General features: G+C 43.4%; 1 protein-coding gene across 2 annotated transcripts; it reads left to right on the plus strand.

The window, feature by feature from the left end:
• The first annotated feature begins 2990 nt into the window (after nt 1-2990).
• DENND10 (DENN domain containing 10) lies at nt 2991-12663 on the plus strand. Of its 2 annotated transcripts, XM_064464280.1 has the most exons (9): nt 2991-3081; nt 3656-3852; nt 5114-5193; nt 6718-6866; nt 7054-7165; nt 7518-7618; nt 8790-8897; nt 9497-9591; nt 10277-12663. In XM_064464280.1, the coding sequence occupies exons 1-9, from the start codon at nt 3036-3038 to the stop codon at nt 10451-10453; spliced, it is 1065 nt and encodes a 354-aa protein (XP_064320350.1). In that variant the 5' UTR covers nt 2991-3035; the 3' UTR covers nt 10454-12663. The 2 variants fall into 2 exon arrangements, with proteins under 2 accessions (XP_064320350.1, XP_064320351.1); XM_064464281.1 differs by lacking the exons at nt 2991-3081; nt 5114-5193 and having other exon boundaries at nt 3730-3852.
• Nucleotides 12664-16998: the final 4335 nt, after the last annotated feature.

Consider the following 16998-nt stretch of genomic DNA (forward strand, 5'->3'; position numbering starts at 1 on the left):
CGTCGGCGGAAGCGGAAACTCCTCCCGCCCAGCGGGCGGGACTGTGAGGCGATCGTGAGGCGATCATGAGGTGGACGCGCACTGTCGCTGGGGGGTCCCGCCGGGGAATGTCCGCCCCGCCGCGGCATAGCCCGGAGCCCGTCGGAGCGGGAACGGCGATGGCTGCCGGCCCGAGCTCCTGGGCGCTCGGTGAGCCCCCGCCGAGAGCTCTTTCGGGCTGACGGCGTGCCTGGTTCCCGCTATCAGTGCCCGAGTGGCATCCCGCGCTGTGCCGGGCGGCGTCGCTGGGCGGGGACCCCGCTGGCTCTGCCGCAGGGCCGGTCGCGGCGGGTTGCCCAGGGGCGGGTGCTGCCAGCCACCCGCACCCATCAGACCGGGCCAGACCCCGGCTGGGGTCAGACCCCCGGGGCTGGCGGCAGCCCTCCAGGCCGGGGGGCCGGCTTGTGGAGGTCTACGGGGCTCCTTGGCTAACTTATCCTTGAGCTTTTGGACTGACTAAATGCAGTGTAGAACATCATTTTGGCAAAGAAGGCATCGTGTGTGCTGAGCCTATGCTCTTCACAGCTTGCTCAGCCGGTTCAGAAACTGCAGTTCAGGGCAGTTAAGAACTTCAGAAAGGCCCTTCTGTGCGCATGTAGGCATCACCAGCTGCAGGCCTCAGTCTTAAATTTGGGAAACTTTCAGAGGAACGCGGCTGTTCCTCTTAAGTCTTAAGTGCAATAGTAATTGCAGTATTTGTATGAGTGTACACATGAAAACTACTAGTGCCAGTGTATATTTTTCAAAACTGCTGATGTGAAAACTTCTACTGGTGTATGGAGAGAGTTGAAGCTGTATAGAAGTGTGTGAATTACACACACAAGTCCTGTAACAGCAGCAACAAAAACAGTGGAACAGCAGCAAGTGAATGTGTGACCAATGGGGTATTTTCGATGAGTGAACAGCAGAATAGTGCGTCTCCATGCGGGGCACTGAACACAGTGTGATCTTCAGTCTCTCAGTGGAAATGCACACCTCTGCAGCTAGATCACTGATGACATCATGACTGTTACTGTGACCCTCTGCAGACCCAGCTGTCTCACACTGGTTTCCTAACTATATCTAAGTATGATTTTTCCAGAAATAATGTAGGGAGAGGGAGAAGTCTGTTGATGATGAGTAAAGACAGCCTGTTCTTGTCTTTTGAATTTACGTTTTGGTACATTTCTTTCCCATATACCTGTTGCTTTGTTTCTTTTTGCCTACTGTTCACATTAATCATCTTGCATGGCCACCAGAAAGTTTCATAACCATTACACAATGCATTTAAAAATTTACTTTTAATGTTGGTATGTGATCACAGTTTATTGCTAAACAGAAAAGTAGTTAAAATTAAGAACAAGAAAGGCACAGTCACAGTACAGAAGCTTCAGCACCATCCTTGTATCCATGTAACACCAATCCCTTTCTACTCTGTTGTATGAGCCTCCATTCTAGAGTAAGAAAAAGGGGAAAAAAAAAAACCCCAACTTTTTCAGGCTCTCTTCACTTGGGTGTTTTTCAGTGTCCTTGGTAACCCTCTGAGATCCGGTGACTGGTATTGTGCAGTGCTCTCCATCAGGCCACACTACTGATTTATACAATGGTATTGTAGTACTGCCCGCACTGCAAAATGTCTCTGGCCGCCTAGATGCTTCTGTTTCAAACCATGGTTATACATTTCCGTGTATATATACATATGCATTCAGTAGGGCCTTCATTAAGCTATTTATAGTGCTGAACAAGTCCTTTTCTTGTCTTCATAAAATTAATTTAAAGGTCTGTCACATGAGTAGCAGAGGCACTGCCCGGGTCTGGGTGGACACTTCCCAGCATCCACAGGCTGCCTGTGCCGTGTTGCCAGAGCCAGCACCTGTCCTAAGGCCCTGCAGCCTTCCCTGGGGGATTTGTGCTCCAGCGGGGGACCGCAGCATGCTGCCTGGTGTCTCACAGAATGGCAGGGGTTGGAAGGGACCTCTGGAGATCATCTCATCCAACCCCGCTTGAGCAGGCACACCCAGAGCAGGGGGCACAGGATGGCATCCAGGCGGGGTGTGAATGTCTCCAGGGAAGGGACTCCACAGCCTCTCTGGGCAGCCTGTGCCGCTGCTCTGGCACCCGCAGAGGAAATAAGTTTTTTCTCATATTTAGGTGGAACCTCCTGTGTTCCAACCTGTGCCCATTGCCCCTTGTCCTGTCATTGGGCACCACTGGAAAAAGTCTGGCCCCATCCTCTTGACACCCACCCTTCCGATATAAACACTGATATTGATTTACTGCTGTTTTACAGCAGCATTTGCTCCCCGGGAGCCCGCTCCACTTCTCTGAACCTCTCCAAAGTTCCTGAAAGCCCTCCAGGCTTGAATCAGGAGCAGCTTTTATGGTCTGACTCCTCCTGTCTCATTCTATGTGGTGGCTAAGCATATTAAATGCACATGCCTTAACTTTATGCCTTTATGAAAATCATATGCCAGACTGCCCTGTAGGGCATGTCACAGCCAGGCGCCATCCTTGCCGGGCCTGGCCTCTCTGCCAGGATGGCACGTTTTCTTTAGCAGCTCCTGATGCTCCTGCAGTTATCCCAGGCATTTTAGGAGTTTCTTCTTCCTAATCTGTTTCTTCTCCCTAATCGGTTTGTTCTCCCTGATCCATGGCTGCTGGGCACTGTTAGTAGAGCGTGTGCCTGTGGCTTCCGTACATGGTATTTGGGTCCTGTTGGTCATCCGAGGTTGGAAGTGAGATCCTTTAATTCTCAAATAAACACGTCGATGCGCAGAGCTATTCGGGAATGGCTGTTACAGCTCCATGAACGTACACCACGTCGCTCGGGCCGCCTGTGGGGTACAACCAGCCCTTGTGGGTGCCCTGTGGAGTGGCGGGAGGGAGCGGTGAGGAAATGGCGGCCGCGGCGGGGGACAGGGAGGGTGCGGTGCGCTCCGATGGGGCGGGCCCGCGGTGGGCGGGGCTCCGGCGGGCGGGCCCGCGGCGGGCGGAAGGCGGCGGCACAGGGGCAGAAGATGGCCGAGCCGGAGGTGCAGCTGCTGCTGGCCGTGGGGCTGATTGGTGAGGGCCCTCCGGCTCCGGGGAGGGCCGCGCTGCGGCGGGCAGTGTGGGGAGGGTCGTCCCGGGGCTAGGGGCTGGCGCGGGGTCCGGCGAGCTGAGCCCCGGCGAGCTGAGCCCCGGTGACCGAAGGCCCGCCGAGCTGCTCCGCGGGGCCTGTCCCGGCCGAGGGCTGCCTGTTACAGAGCTTAGCCGCGCACAGCTCGGCCAGAGTGCCTTAAATTCACAGCTTCTCGTGGTTCTGTTACGAAATCAGAAATAGGAAGAGCGGGGGAAATAATAAGCTGGTCTGGGTGCTCGCTGGTCAGTACCTGGCTCATATGAATATATATCCAAACTGCTGGCGCTTTTTGGCCTCGTGAAGCAGGGCAAGAGTGGATATTTATTAACATTTTAAAAATAAGCCCCATAGCACAAGTGCTGCCCTACGGCTTAAACTGTAGCAGCATAACTGGATGTCTAGGGTCAGGGTAAGGTGGAATTTTAATCTGATACCAGGAAACAAACCTGATTAACCCATCGATTTACTTCCTTGCTGCTGTTTGGCATTCTCACAGTGAACATCTTTCCACCATAGAAAAAGACATCAACGGAGATGCTTTGTGGGTTTGGTGTTATCCATCCATAACAGCTGAACTGAGGAGTCTCTTGCTGCGAAAGTGCTGCCTTACAGATGAAAATAAATTGCTTCATACTTTTGTATTTGGCCAGTACAAAAGGTTGTGGTTCTACATCACGACTGTGGAAGTTCAAGATTCTCCAGCTTTGAAAAAGGTAGGACTTGTCCCATTGTTTTTTTGGTAGTGTGCAGGGAAAGCTTCTGCAGAGCTTCCTCTGGGAGTTGGAGCGGTGTTTTCCCACTGTATGCTGTGAGAAAGGGAAGGGATTCAAGGTTTTGCTTGCTCACAAATGCAGCTCTTTCCCAGCTGTCTCACCAGTGTGCGTGTTAAGGTTTTCACCAAGGTGTGTATTGGATGGAGGTGCAGAGAGGTTGAGATACTCATTACACAATTTAAATTTTATATATTGAAATGGAGATGCTATTTCATGCCATTATTTACAGTTACTTTGCCTTTCAAGTTCAGCAATTTTTTTTCCTTTTTTTTTTTTTCCCTCAGAAAAGCTCTGTAAAGGGTATTTCACAGTGTCCAAAATCTTGTTTGTATAGAACTTGATGTTTCCTGGTTTTGTTTTGGTTTTTTTTTCCCAAAGGGTTGAGTTATATAGGTACTTGCTTTTCTGTTGTATTGATAGCTGAAAGACTGCAAATTTGCTTGTATCTTCTCTACTTTCCCTGTTATGAAGATCATTAAATTGTCTGTTAAGTTTATTCAATTTTCATATTTCACACTACATTGTTAAGTAGAAAGATAATGTGGTAATTTTGTGTCCCCACAGCAAAATGTTGCTTGCCTTTCCTCACCCCAAGTTTACATCTCCTATGAGCCTTGAAGGTGTTTAAAAAAAAAAATACTGTCCTAGCGCTATCTCTGACAGCGGCAGTGGGAGATGCTGTTTAAGGAGGATACACGAGCCTGGTCATTGTCCGCAGACTTTCAGCCTCATACTGTGCCAGCCCACAATCATTCGATTAAGGAAGTTAAAGAATGTCTGTTTGTGGGCCTGCTATCCATTAATATTTTTCTGGTCTCTTTCTAAATACGCTGATGGTGTCTGCCTCCACAGCCTCCTTTGGCAACAAATTCTGGAAGCTTCCTGCCTGCTGTGGGGAAGAAAAATGCCTTTTTCTCTTCTAAAATTATCTCATGAGGTTAAAGGAAAGCAACTGTTACAGAGTAGATGAAGCAAAAGATGGTGTGTGCTAGAGCTGACTCCATGGAAATGAGTCACATCAGAAATCCATTAACCTGGCCTTTTCTGCAGTTAGTAACTTGGATCTGCTGCTACTGCTTGCTACTTTTTTTTAATTGAAAACCTGGTCAGGGTACTGCAGTAAGTTCAATAATGTGAAAAAGACTGTTCATATGGTGTCATGAAATAAGCTGTGCATTTTCTGTGCGTGTGCCTTACCCAGGTGACCCACTTCTCCGTTGTTCTGACAGCCAAAGACTTCAACCCAGAGAAATACGCAGCCTTCACTAGGATACTGTGTAGGTCTGTATAAAAGCTGTTTAGAGGTGCTGCTGTGTGCATGTTTAGATCTTGTCAAGGCAAAAGATTGCATTTCATTGTGGTGTTCTTGCATTTGGTCTAACAATCTGCTGGAAACTCAGTCCTACAAACTGTGAACCAGATTATGTAAATCCTTGATTTGGGCTTGAGTTCATGCAATAGGTGTTGGGTGAATGTCAGATGCCCAGTAGGTTTTAATGTGTCTTCTCCAGACACACACCACCACCCCACTCACACTCATTTTCTCTGAGAACATATTTTTTAAAAGTATAAACATTTGGGAAGAGGTCAATGCTGCGTAGTCAAAGGTCACCACTGGCATCCCTCCACAACGTCTCTACTAGAGACACTTCTTGCAGCTCCTCTGAACTAAGCACAGGAGCCAGGGATGTTTTTGTTAATCCTGTAGGAAAATGAGCCCTCTGCCTCTTAAGGTCTGTGGCTCTGTCTTTTCCCTCCTTCCCACCAGACTGCCATCTTCTCCTTCCCTTCTCCCAGTTATTCGCTTACCTTCATGTCCCCATTCTCATCATCTCTCCCTGCATCTTTCTTTGCTTTAACTTCAATTCCCAAAGTAGTTGGGTCCTGGATCTTGATACCAGGACTATTCCCTGAGATTTTGCAGCTAACTGGATGCATTTTTGAGGTTATTGTATCACAGATTTGGGAATGCTGTCAGGCTTACCAGTTCTGCAGAGTATTGAAAAACTGATATTGTTCTTTTTCACTAATATATGAAATATTTAGATTTGCTGTGGATCACATTAATGATGATTTATCGGCTAATACTACTTTTCAAATCCAGGATGGATTCCTCTAAGCATGATAACTGAGTTTCAAATGTGACATAGCTTTGTACTGTAGCTAAAATAGAAAACAGTTGAGAGCTTCAGTGCTATTACCCTAGTGCTAGTACCCTAACCTGTAAGATAGGTTACAGTGTCTGTCTCCTGTCTAGAAGACAGCTATAAGTGTATGGGTTTTGTTGGTGTGTGGTTGTTTTGTGTTAGGGTTTTGTTTTTTTTTTAATGAGTATCAGAGACATATGCTTGTATTTTTCATTCATCATTTAACAAAGAATACGTAAGAATGTGTAATGATACTTGGATAAAAAATGGAAAACTAACTAGTTGTATGGTCTGCATGTAATAACAGGAGTTACTGTAGTAGTTGCTTTTTCATAAAGCAGGTACCTTCCAAGTCTGCAGAATCCTTAGTGTAGGCAGTTGCTTACATCTTTGTGTAATGTTGGTAAATGTTGGTTCTTTCATAAAACAGGAAACTCAAATAAAAATACAAGGTAATTTTTTATCCTAAAAGACAGATGTGTTCTTGCCTGCATGTTGACAGTTTAGTATCTAAAACCTCATCCAGGTGTCCAAAATAAGAATTATTGCCAATAATATTGCTATTTGTGAGACTAATTTTTTTTCCTTGTATGTCTGCTGGTACTGATTGCAGTCAAAATATGAGACTTTTTTCTTTTTTCCCCCCACCCACCCACAGAATCTACCTGAAGCATGGAAGTCCAGTTAAAATGATGGAGAGTTACATTGCAGTCCTTACAAAGGGGATCTGCCAAAGCGAAGAAAATGGATCTTTCCTCAGCAAGGATTTTGATGCTCGGAAGGCTTATCTTGCTGGTTCCATCAAAGGTTTAATACCAGAAGTCTCTATTGTGACTGCTTTTGTACAATGTAAAATACAATCCAGTTTTCATGTGTACTTCAAGTAAACAGTGTTAACAGTATTATCTGTGCTGTTGTTGTTAAGCTTCTTCAAAAACAAATGAAAATACCAGCATGTCTATCTTCTATAACATAATTTTCCCCTCTTTTTTAGATATAGTATCTCAGTTTGGAATGGAAACAGTTATCTTATATACAGCACTGATGTTAAAGAAGAGAATTGTAGTGTACCATCCTAGAATAGAAGCTATCCAGGAGTTTACCAGGTACTTTGTCAATCCCTACCTCCCAACCCACCACCAAAAGTCCAACAAATTTTGAACCTTCATTGAGAGGAATGCCCATATATTGGGGGGGGGGAATCTTTCTTCAACTGGTTTATTGAAATCCTGTTAAATCCCTCTTAAGGCTTTAGCCATATGTTTGTGAATTCAGAGAAGTTTAACTGTAGAATGATAAATTAACTGCAGAGTGGTAAATCTCTAGCTCGTGTATATGCATGCCAGATGAGACCTAGACACACTAGTTCCTTCTTATGATATGCATTTCATACTGTGAAACTTCAACTAGTATAAGTAAAAATCTACTGTGTGTCAAGTACCGATCTAATTTCCCTAGGACTTTGCCTGCTTTAGTGTGGCATCGACAAGACTGGTCAATTCTTCATTCATATGTACATCTAAATGAGGAGGAAGTGGAAGCGTTAAAAGCCTGCACAGGTAGTGATAATTAATTAATCAAAAATATAAAGAAAAATTAATTTCAGTTTCTATTGCTACAAGGTCTTGTGCCAGTACCCTTTGGGGAAAAATGGTTACTTTGCTATTAATGCTATTGTTCAAAGTTAAAAAGCATTATTTTCTTTAGAAAAGGCAAATCAACTAAGCAAGTATGTTAGAAGATAGCTAGTTAATCTGGTGTTTCTGGGTGGATCTGCATCAGCCTACCCTTAATCACAGACGCAAAGCAGCTTTGAGACTTTTGATGTTGTGATCAGAAGGATTAAAATTCTTACTGTTGTACAGAAGCAGCTCACTTTAGATAAGCTACTTTTTTCTCCAAACTTCTACACGTAGCTAGTAACAGAATTTTTAGGATTTTTTTTTTTCCAGTTCCCAACTCTGAAGTTCCAAATTTTTATTCTGACTGCTGCCAGTGAAGTCTCTGGCTCCAAATCACAGGTAGACTTTACCAGCTATGTAGGAGTTTGATCTGTGTGACACATTGCTGGGTATGTGTAGTACTTTATGCATAGTCCAGGAAGAGGCCCTTGCTTAATGCAAAGGTTAGCATGACACATAATGTGGCAATTAAGAGGCTTCTCTATACAGAATAATGAGCAAGGAGACTACTCATCTTTAATATTTCTATTGCATTACCAACAGTGCTTGTTTCAGCTCACTAAACATTTTCCATGGAGAAAAGCTTCTCGAAGTCACCTGGCACGCTATAAAGAAAATCTGCTAGTTTTATTCCTCTGTTACAATCTAATATTGACTCAGTGACAAGAAGCTCCAGAGTGGGAATTCTTTTAAAGAGGAACTTCAGTGGCTTTTTCATTTGCACATGAAAAATTTTAGTAGCAAAGTATGAAGAGAGTTTAAATTTTCAAATTGATAACTTTTTTATATGACATGTAGTGTTAGTGATTTATTAATTTTCAAGACAATTTTAGAAGTTGATTTTTAACTCCTCGGAAGTGAAGCATTCTGCTGGACATGCTGGTTATAAATGACTGATAATATCCAGAGAGCAACTTCCTGGGTCCACTGAGTGTTGTGTCAAATACTCCTAGAAGAGACTTTAGGCCTGTGATTTTTCTACAGGATCTTCGTTTTGTTTTGGTTTTGTTTATGGAGATCCTAATCTTGCCAAAATTCTGCTCTCTAGGTTACATTGCTGGATTTACAGATTCTGAAGTGAACAGTAGACCAGACCTCTACGATGTGTATGTGAATTTGGCAGACAGTGAGATCACTGTTTCCCCTGTAGTAAAAGGTTGGTTGCTTTTTTATATTTTGGATTTAGAGGCCATTTATTCCAGAGCTAATAGTAATTGCTGAACCTCACCGTAGGTCAGGCAGTCTTGATCCTTCTTCCATCCAGGTGCTGAAAAGTCAATATGTAAGCTTCTGTCTTTCAGTTTTATTGAGACCCTGGAAGACTGATGAAAGTTGGAATTTGGAAAGACATACTTCATCTTCCAACAAATGTACAACTGAGATTTCAAAACGTCCATTTTAGACAATTATATGGAGGAGACGTTCAGCTGAATGCAGAGATATCACATAAGTCTTTAGAAAAAGATTGCACTGAATTCTTGGAGATTGGGGACTATTTGGAAGGAAAACTTTTATGTTGCTTGTCATCTTGCTGTTCCTTGTCATCTGCTTACAGCCGCTGTAGAGGTAGACAATTTGCCTGTGCTGGCACAGCTGTTTATATGTCAATGTCAAGTTACTGCCTTTACCAATAGATTTCAAGTGGCGGTCATGAAGGAGGACTCCTTGTTTTGGCTTATTACTCATACACCTTTCTAGATATCACAGAAATGCTTGTTTTACAAGAACATGTCGGTTTGGTTTTTTTCTTCACAGAGGCAATGACAATGGGAAAACTTCACAAAGAAATTGCACAACTAATTGTTCAATCTGCAGAAGATCCAGATAAATCAGACAGCCAAGTCATTAAGGTTAATATATTTTTTATTTTTAAATCTAGTTAAATTACTTCTATTGCTAAATCTTGGTGGAAGGGGGGAGTAGGAGGAAGATTGTCCCTGAAAATAAGTTGATCTCTTGTACCCTCTGCCTCTTTACAAAGGAGCATTTTTATTCTTCATACAGGTTTTTAAGGATGACATAATTGGTTTATATTATCTCTTGGGTAACCACATTGCTGAACAAATTGTATTGATTATAAGAATTCCAGTAAAATTAGTTTCCCAGTTTTATTCTACAAAGCATGTACCTTGCTCAATACTTTGCCAATAGTATTTTCAATACCTTTGCAAAAGTCCTACTGAGATACGGCTTCTCAGCTATAAAGCCTGATTTTTATGATGATGTTTTTTCACTTCCCCCCCTACCTAAGAGGTCATTAGACATTTCACAACTGAGCAATTTAGTCAAGAGAGCTCAGTTAGGCCAGCGAGAGGAGCCTGTGCAGTGGCAGTGGTCCCTTTTATTCAACATCGCACAAGAGTAGACTGACGAGCTGTTGCAAGTGTCTTAAAATAAATGGGGTCTTTATTTAAAATGAACTATTTATTTATCACTATTTTCTTTCTGTTCTCCATTGAATATTTTTTTATTAAGTGAATGTTAAAACAATACCTAATACTATATTCATGGTTGCTTGTTTTTCTGTTCTTCAAGGATATTTCTCTGAAGACAAAAGAAATCTTGGCTACTTTAGCCTCACTCACTGAAGTTTCTTATGGCAATGAAAAACCAACCCTTAATTCTGAGGCCCTGAAACAAAAGCGATTTCCACCAGCTACAGAAAACTTTCTTTTTCATCTAGCAGCTGCTGAACAAATGCTTAAAATCTGATTTTGATGCACTTCAGTGTTATGGACCAACTCAAAAATGCTGTCTTTGCCATACAGATAGGAATACCAGACATTTGATATGGAAAAATTAGAGGTATAAGAGTGAATGTCATATTTACCATGATCTAATGCAGAATATTGCAGCTTGATGTGGAACGTATGGAGGTGTATTTGTGAACGTTCCTGGTGACATTACCTTTCCCAACTATAACTTTGTATATATGGCTCCCGTATCTCATATCACAACATGGGTGCATATACAAGTAACATGTGCCTGTGTGTCCAGGCTGTGCCAGACGTTATTACAGTGGCTGTTTGTCCTGCAGGTTCTGGATGTCGGACAGCTCCCTTCTTGTTCTGACTTGCCTTCCTGGGGTCTGGAACACGGGCTGCAGCACATGTGCTGTAAAACTAGGGCAGTTGGGATGTGCTAGTCCCTGCACAGGGATACGCTGAACATTCAGTTGGTCTGAGTGCTCAGTCTGGGCTTCCAGGTGTGTCAGCCTGTCAGATACTGCTCTTGCTCTGGACTGCCTGATACCTGGAAATCCCAAATAAATGGACAAGTTCTCTTCTTTCTACTTGAAAGTGTTAAGGTGTAAAAAAGGATGTCTGGGAAAATCTGACGTGGTAGCCTTAGTATATAAAGGAAGAGGTATTTTAAAGCTCAGCTGGGAGTTGAGCACCTCTTTTGGACTCTTGCCTTAGAGGTTTCCCCCCTTCTCGCTCTGTCCCATGCCTCTGATGGAGGAAAAAGGACAGGATTACTATTTTTAAAATAGGGCTTCCTAGAGGGGTCACAGACAAGTGCTGATTTACAGCTGGAGTTGTTGGGTTCTCTGCTGAGAAGATACTTGGCTATTCATCCCTGATCCATTTGACAGAAAATGAGATGAATTAAAGCCTAATGGCCAGGTACCACAGGTAGAGCATCAGCCCCTTAAATGGCTTGAGCTGTAACATGGGTACTATCTGGTGGTGCTCTGTGTAGAGTAAATGTAGACAGAAACTTCTGAAGTCAGAGTGAAAACTGGCAGATAGTTTAGAGCAAATTAAAATTTGCCTATTTGGTTGGTTGCATAGCCATAACTCAAGAGATTATTCTTTTTTTTTTGTTGTTGCTGAGCAGCCTGAAACTAACTGCTTTGTAATCTTCTGAGAAGAACATAGATTCTTTGTAGGGAAATTCTGAGCCAAACAATCTGCATTTCCTCAGAACGGTCCACAACCAATCAGTCAATTCTGCAGCAGCACTTTGTTATAATTAAAAGTAACGTTTTTCCTGGCCTTTGTACAGATAGGCTGTAGCATGTGGTTTTACACAGAGATTTTATACCTATGATTAAAACTTTAGTATTCAATATTTATATTGTTAAATAATTGGATGTTTGCTATTCTGAAACTGGTAGAGCTCATCAATAACTGTGTGCAAGCAATATTGGCTTGAAAAAGGTTGTCCTTTTGCTATGTATCATACATTAAGGAAATCTGTTTTAGAACGTGGATAAGGAATGCAGCATCTATGTATAAAATGGCTAGTTATTACAGTCAGTAAATGAAAGTGCTTCAGAATAATCCCCTATTTTCAGGGGTGTAAAATTCTACTTTCAACACTTATTCTGCAGTTTAAATTCTGAACGCAGAAGAGTGATATTTTTTTTTAGCTTGAGAAAAATACTGCACTTGCCTTTGTTCATCTGTAAGTGCTCTGCAGCTGTTTTGTCCCCATTTGCCCATTAATGCTTTTTCTTAATGGTTCTTCAGCATTGCTGCTTCTGTTCTGGGACTTTTACAACAGGTGGAATAGCAGAATTGCAAAATCATGCTGAAAATTCTATTCAGGACCTACTTTAAAGTCCACTGGGACAGGAATCTTTCACCAAGAAAAACCTGAACGTGCTTTGTCAGCTGTCTTAACACCACATTGTATCTGATGAAATTCAGCTCATTTCTTATTAACAAGAAGCCTTAAGGTAGATCATTAAGGTAGTATGGGTGTTAGACAACCGCAAAAAGCAGAGAAGCTCAGTTACAAACCAAATATTGAATGCTTGCTTTGCTTTCTCTTTTGGAATGTTTAAGTTTAAAATGTTGGTGTTGTGTTAGATCTTGTATTCTCCTGTTTGTGCGAAACAAATGAAATATAATTTTGCACTTAAGGAACTGGACTTATAGCACGCTTCTGTCTATTAAAAAAAATCCTGAACAGTCTACCCTTTAATTTATGTAAATGTATTCTTGAATAGTTGTGACCACTGAGTCACAGGCCTTGCCTCTTAGCTTCCCAATACTGGGATTAAGCGACAGCTTGATGTTTAGGTCAGAAATGTACTGCTACACGTTCAAACAGTTTTGTCAGCTGTGCTGATATTTTTGTCAGTGCTGAGAAAGATGTATTGGCCCCTCTCAGCTTCAGTACTTTCAAAGGATTGTCCTACTGTTCTTGCATTTTCTTAATGGCTGTTTGGCACTGTTTCCTCTCAAAAAGGTTTAGAATAGAAAAATCTGGAAGGTCAGGACAGGGAAAGATTTCTGCTTATTTCTCACTTCCCTTTCCCCAAGATGCATACAAGCAGACTATGTGTGCAGTTGCTGGTTTTGCAGAGTCAGAGGACATCCTTTCTTCTTCCTCCTGGAAGTGAAGGCTGTGTAAAATGAAATTTTCATTCATACCTTCTCATCTTACTGCCTTTCTGTTCTTGGATAAATATGTAGACGGTGAATGATGGTTCCTGTTGACCTGCTAAGAGACATGCCTCCAAAAGGCACACAGAATAATTGAAAGCTTTGAATTCACATGAAAATCGTAGCTCTGCTCCTTCCTTAGCTGAGGCAAAAGGTGCTCCCCGAGCACTCTGTTAGTGGGATAGCTGTAGCATAATATCTGCGCTACGTTTGCAGGTACTAGAAGGCAGGTAGTGAACAGAGCAAAGGCTTGCAAAGGGGAGCAGGGTAAGCAGTCAATCCCTTCAGCTGGAATTTTGCTGAGTAAATTGGGTGAGTCCCTTAAGGCTAACTGTTGTTTTTAATGCTTTCATCCCTGGGGTTTTAGTTCCTGGTGTGAGCTGGTCTGCCTTGTTTCCCCCACAGGCAAGTGGGGGCAGGGGGAATGTTCTCGTAGAGAGCACTACAGTGCTGCGTAACCTGGAAAAAATTGACACAGGACATCAGACAGCATCCATCTTAAAACTATAGGCTGCTTCTGGTTTTGACATCTGACTGCTTCAGTTCCCAAGCTACCGAAAGGGCTAATGAGGATTTGTGTGAGGTGGTGTTTGAAGCGGTTTCTAGACAAAAAAGAAAAAAAAGCCGTAAAGCTCAGCGTGGGAAGGTCGCAGCTGCCTCATGCTGCCGTACACCCCTTCCTAGGCAGCTGTCTGGCTGGAGTCTTGAGTCAGACGGATCTCTGGTCAGGTGAGGTCATTCCTTGTAGCTGCCGAATGATGTGAGGCTCAGGAGGAGACTCCAAAGATGGGGCAACAGCTCCTTCCTGAGTGACACGGCATGCAGCATGTGGCATGGTGTTTGCTGTGTGACAGGGAAGGAGTTGCAGTGCAGGGCTCCCTCCCTGCCTGCATCCTCCTTTCCTCCACCCCTGCAGCCTGCAGGGAGAGGTAGTGTGGCTGTGTTACAGGCTCTTTTCCCAAGTTACTAGTGATAGGATGAGAGGAAATGGCCTCAAGCTGTGTCAAGGGAGGTTTAGACTGGATATTTGGAAAAGTTTCTTCACTGAAAGAGTGGTCAGGCATTGGCACAGGCTGCATGGAGAGGTGGGGGAGTCACCATCCCTAGGGGTGTTCAAAAAACGGGTAGAGCTGACACTTCAGGGCATGGTTTTGGAGGCATGGGGGTGTTGGGTTGACAGTTGGACTTGATGATTCCTAGAGGTCTTGTCCAACTTTTACAATTCTATGGCGACACGAGCTCCAGCTGGGGAAATGCTTTGATCCCAGTATTTCCTAACATGAGAGTGGCTGATGTTGTTTTTTTAATTTTTTTTAAGCTGCACTAAAGGGACATGGAAGTCTCATTGTATACTCCTAAATTTCAAGATGACAAGCTGAGTAGGTGGGGACCTGCTAGTGTATTGTGCTGTATTGAGACTTGTGCTTTCCTTGAAGCCGAAAGCTTCCACCTATTGTAGTTTGCCACACCTTAAACTGGTTCCACCACTAATGCACTGCCACATAACACACCAGCCAGTGCTAAAGGCACAACACAGACCTGCCTTAGGCTGGTATGTGGTTAATCTATTCTAAGTTACAAATGGGAAGGTTGTCCTACAGGACAACCTGTAGGACTTTCCTCCCAAGTCCTTCCAATGTGATGCTTTTCTGCTTGTCCCAGTCTTGATCCCCTCACTTATACGTCTGGACTAGCAGGTGTCTGGTCCTGGCAGTTCTAGTTTCATAAGGACTTTATTTCAAGACCAAAGATGCCAGGGCCTTTTTATCAATGTATTTTCCCTGCCCTGATTTGGGAAGCAGCTGAATCACCTGGGCTGATTATTTAAATGGCAGGTGCCTACCCTGCTTTTATAGAAAACTTTGGTTAGGGCAATAGAAACAGTTCTGAGAACTGGGGAAAGAGGTATTTAATAACCCTGAGAGAGCAGTGTTTAATATGGCAAATTTCAATTCAAGTATTCAGTAAGAAGCTGGTAGTGTTTGATGATGGGCAGCTGTAATAACAGACACTATTACTAGACCCATTCCATAAGCCTTACTCAGAGTTGTAATGACATCAATTTGCTTAAAACATCCAAGTGTGGTGCCAGAGCATTTATAGCTTGTCTAGTTACCATGACAATTCAAAGTTCATGAATGTGTTATCTTCAATTTGTTGGCTTTGCTCTACTGTTAGTTTTTTTCCTTCTCTTTGCTTCCACTATGGTTCATATAACTAGCATTTACTTTAGCCATTCTTAAATCATGTTTAAAAAAAAAAAAGTGGGGAGAGGTGTGGGTCTTCATTGTAGTGCCAAGTAATGTTTACTGAGTAGAATTAGACCCCGTCTGAGTTTACCTTTGGTATGTTATTGAAAGAGGATTAATAGAGAAACAGGGTTTTAGAGAATTTAACTGTAGGATGTTAGCTGTTCCACCATTATTAAAGACTTGGGAGGAGACAAATGCTTCACTGAGAGAGGCAGGATGAGCCTGCAAGCCTGTTCACCTGGCCCTGTGGTGTCTGAGGAAAAAGAGCAGGGCAAGCCACCTCCTCCCTGGTGTCCTCCCAGCTCAGGAGAGCTGAGGCTGATGTGATCTTTTCTTCTTGTGTCTACTTTTGGTTGCTTTTGGAGATGGCATTTGGCTAGGCAGACCTTTGGTCTGACACAGTACAACACGTCTTATGTTGTTGAGCCTGATGGGATTTTACTATATGCTTATGAACATGACCCACAAAGGCAAGGCAAAGTGATCCCTGTCAAGTTCAGTCGGTGTAAATGATCCTTTACCTTTAAAAATTCACTTTTTAAAGAGTCCACCAGTGGAGTAGTGCAAACTGCTGCTCTTGGCTTTGGCAACTTAGAAAGTATCCATACTGTCTTCCAGGAACAGCTTTACACCATGGTCCCCTCAAGTTACAGGTCCTTACAAGGGGATGCTACTCCCCCAACCTCTTCCGTTGTCTGATGCTTCCCTGCAGTAAGTGGTCAGAGGAAGGCTCAAAAAAGACAACTCAAATAAGAAACTAAACTCAACCCCCTATTTCCTGCTTTTGTTCAGTGCCACAAGCACAGCAGGAACCGTTTTCCTGCAAGAGACCAGGCCTGTGATTTTCCCTCACTGCTCTATTCTGCTGTCTTCCTGTAGGGATGGAGCAGATTGGGAAACCTTTGATCCCCTCACACCATGAAAAGAAATCTAATCCTCCAGCCATAGCAGAGCAGTGACCTGTGTATTGTGCTCCAAGGAAGATAAATTATGGCAGACTTTGGAGGCTGTACTTGTAAAATTATTTCTGTGAAAGTTATTATTACATTATTTAGTGCATATTTATGCTTGTCACACACAGCCTTAGCAGCACCTCTTCAGTGACCTTAGAGCCATCTCTCCTATGATCCCTGCCTATAGTTATCACAACCACAGGGTCTCCTACTACACTTGTGGAGCTGTGTTCTACCTTGTTCCCCCAGGAGAAGGTCTGACCTTGATTCTGGGCAGGTCAGCAAACCGTGTAAAAGCAGCTGTGCTGGGCCAGACCAAAGATCTGTTCAGCCAAATGTCATATCCCAGTGGCCACCAAAAGCAGATGCAAGGAGAGTAAGAGCAGGTAAATAAGCTCTTTACCCCTTCCACTCTCCAGTAGTTGGAGCTTATGAACTTCTTTTGCTGGTGTAGTTTCCATGAATTTTGTATCCTTCAATGGATTCCCTTTGATGGAAGTGCCCATTCTCCTCTTAAATTCATGTCAGCTTTTAGTATCCATAATGCCCTTTGGCAAGAATTTTGAAGTTCAGATACATGTGGAGATACCTGCCTCTAACCCTCATTCCTCTCCCAGTGTCAACAGTCAGCTCAGCCCAGCCATGAAGCTGGATTA

This window comes from Phalacrocorax carbo, chromosome 12 (genome assembly GCF_963921805.1).
Source record: "Phalacrocorax carbo chromosome 12, bPhaCar2.1, whole genome shotgun sequence".
Lineage (NCBI taxonomy): Eukaryota > Metazoa > Chordata > Aves > Suliformes > Phalacrocoracidae > Phalacrocorax > Phalacrocorax carbo.

What these genes read in the sequence shown, in the direction of transcription:
- DENND10 (XM_064464280.1), top strand. Translation starts at nt 3,036, where the DNA reads ATGGCCGAGCCGGAGGTGCAGCTGCTGCTGGCCGTGGGGCTGATTG. An exon ending in TTCACTAGGATACTGTGTAG is followed by an intron (nt 5,194 to 6,717) that starts GTCTGTATAAAA and finishes ACCCACCCACAG; the next exon opens with AATCTACCTGAAGCATGGAA. An exon ending in TGTTTCCCCTGTAGTAAAAG is followed by an intron (nt 8,898 to 9,496) that starts GTTGGTTGCTTT and finishes TTTTCTTCACAG; the next exon opens with AGGCAATGACAATGGGAAAA.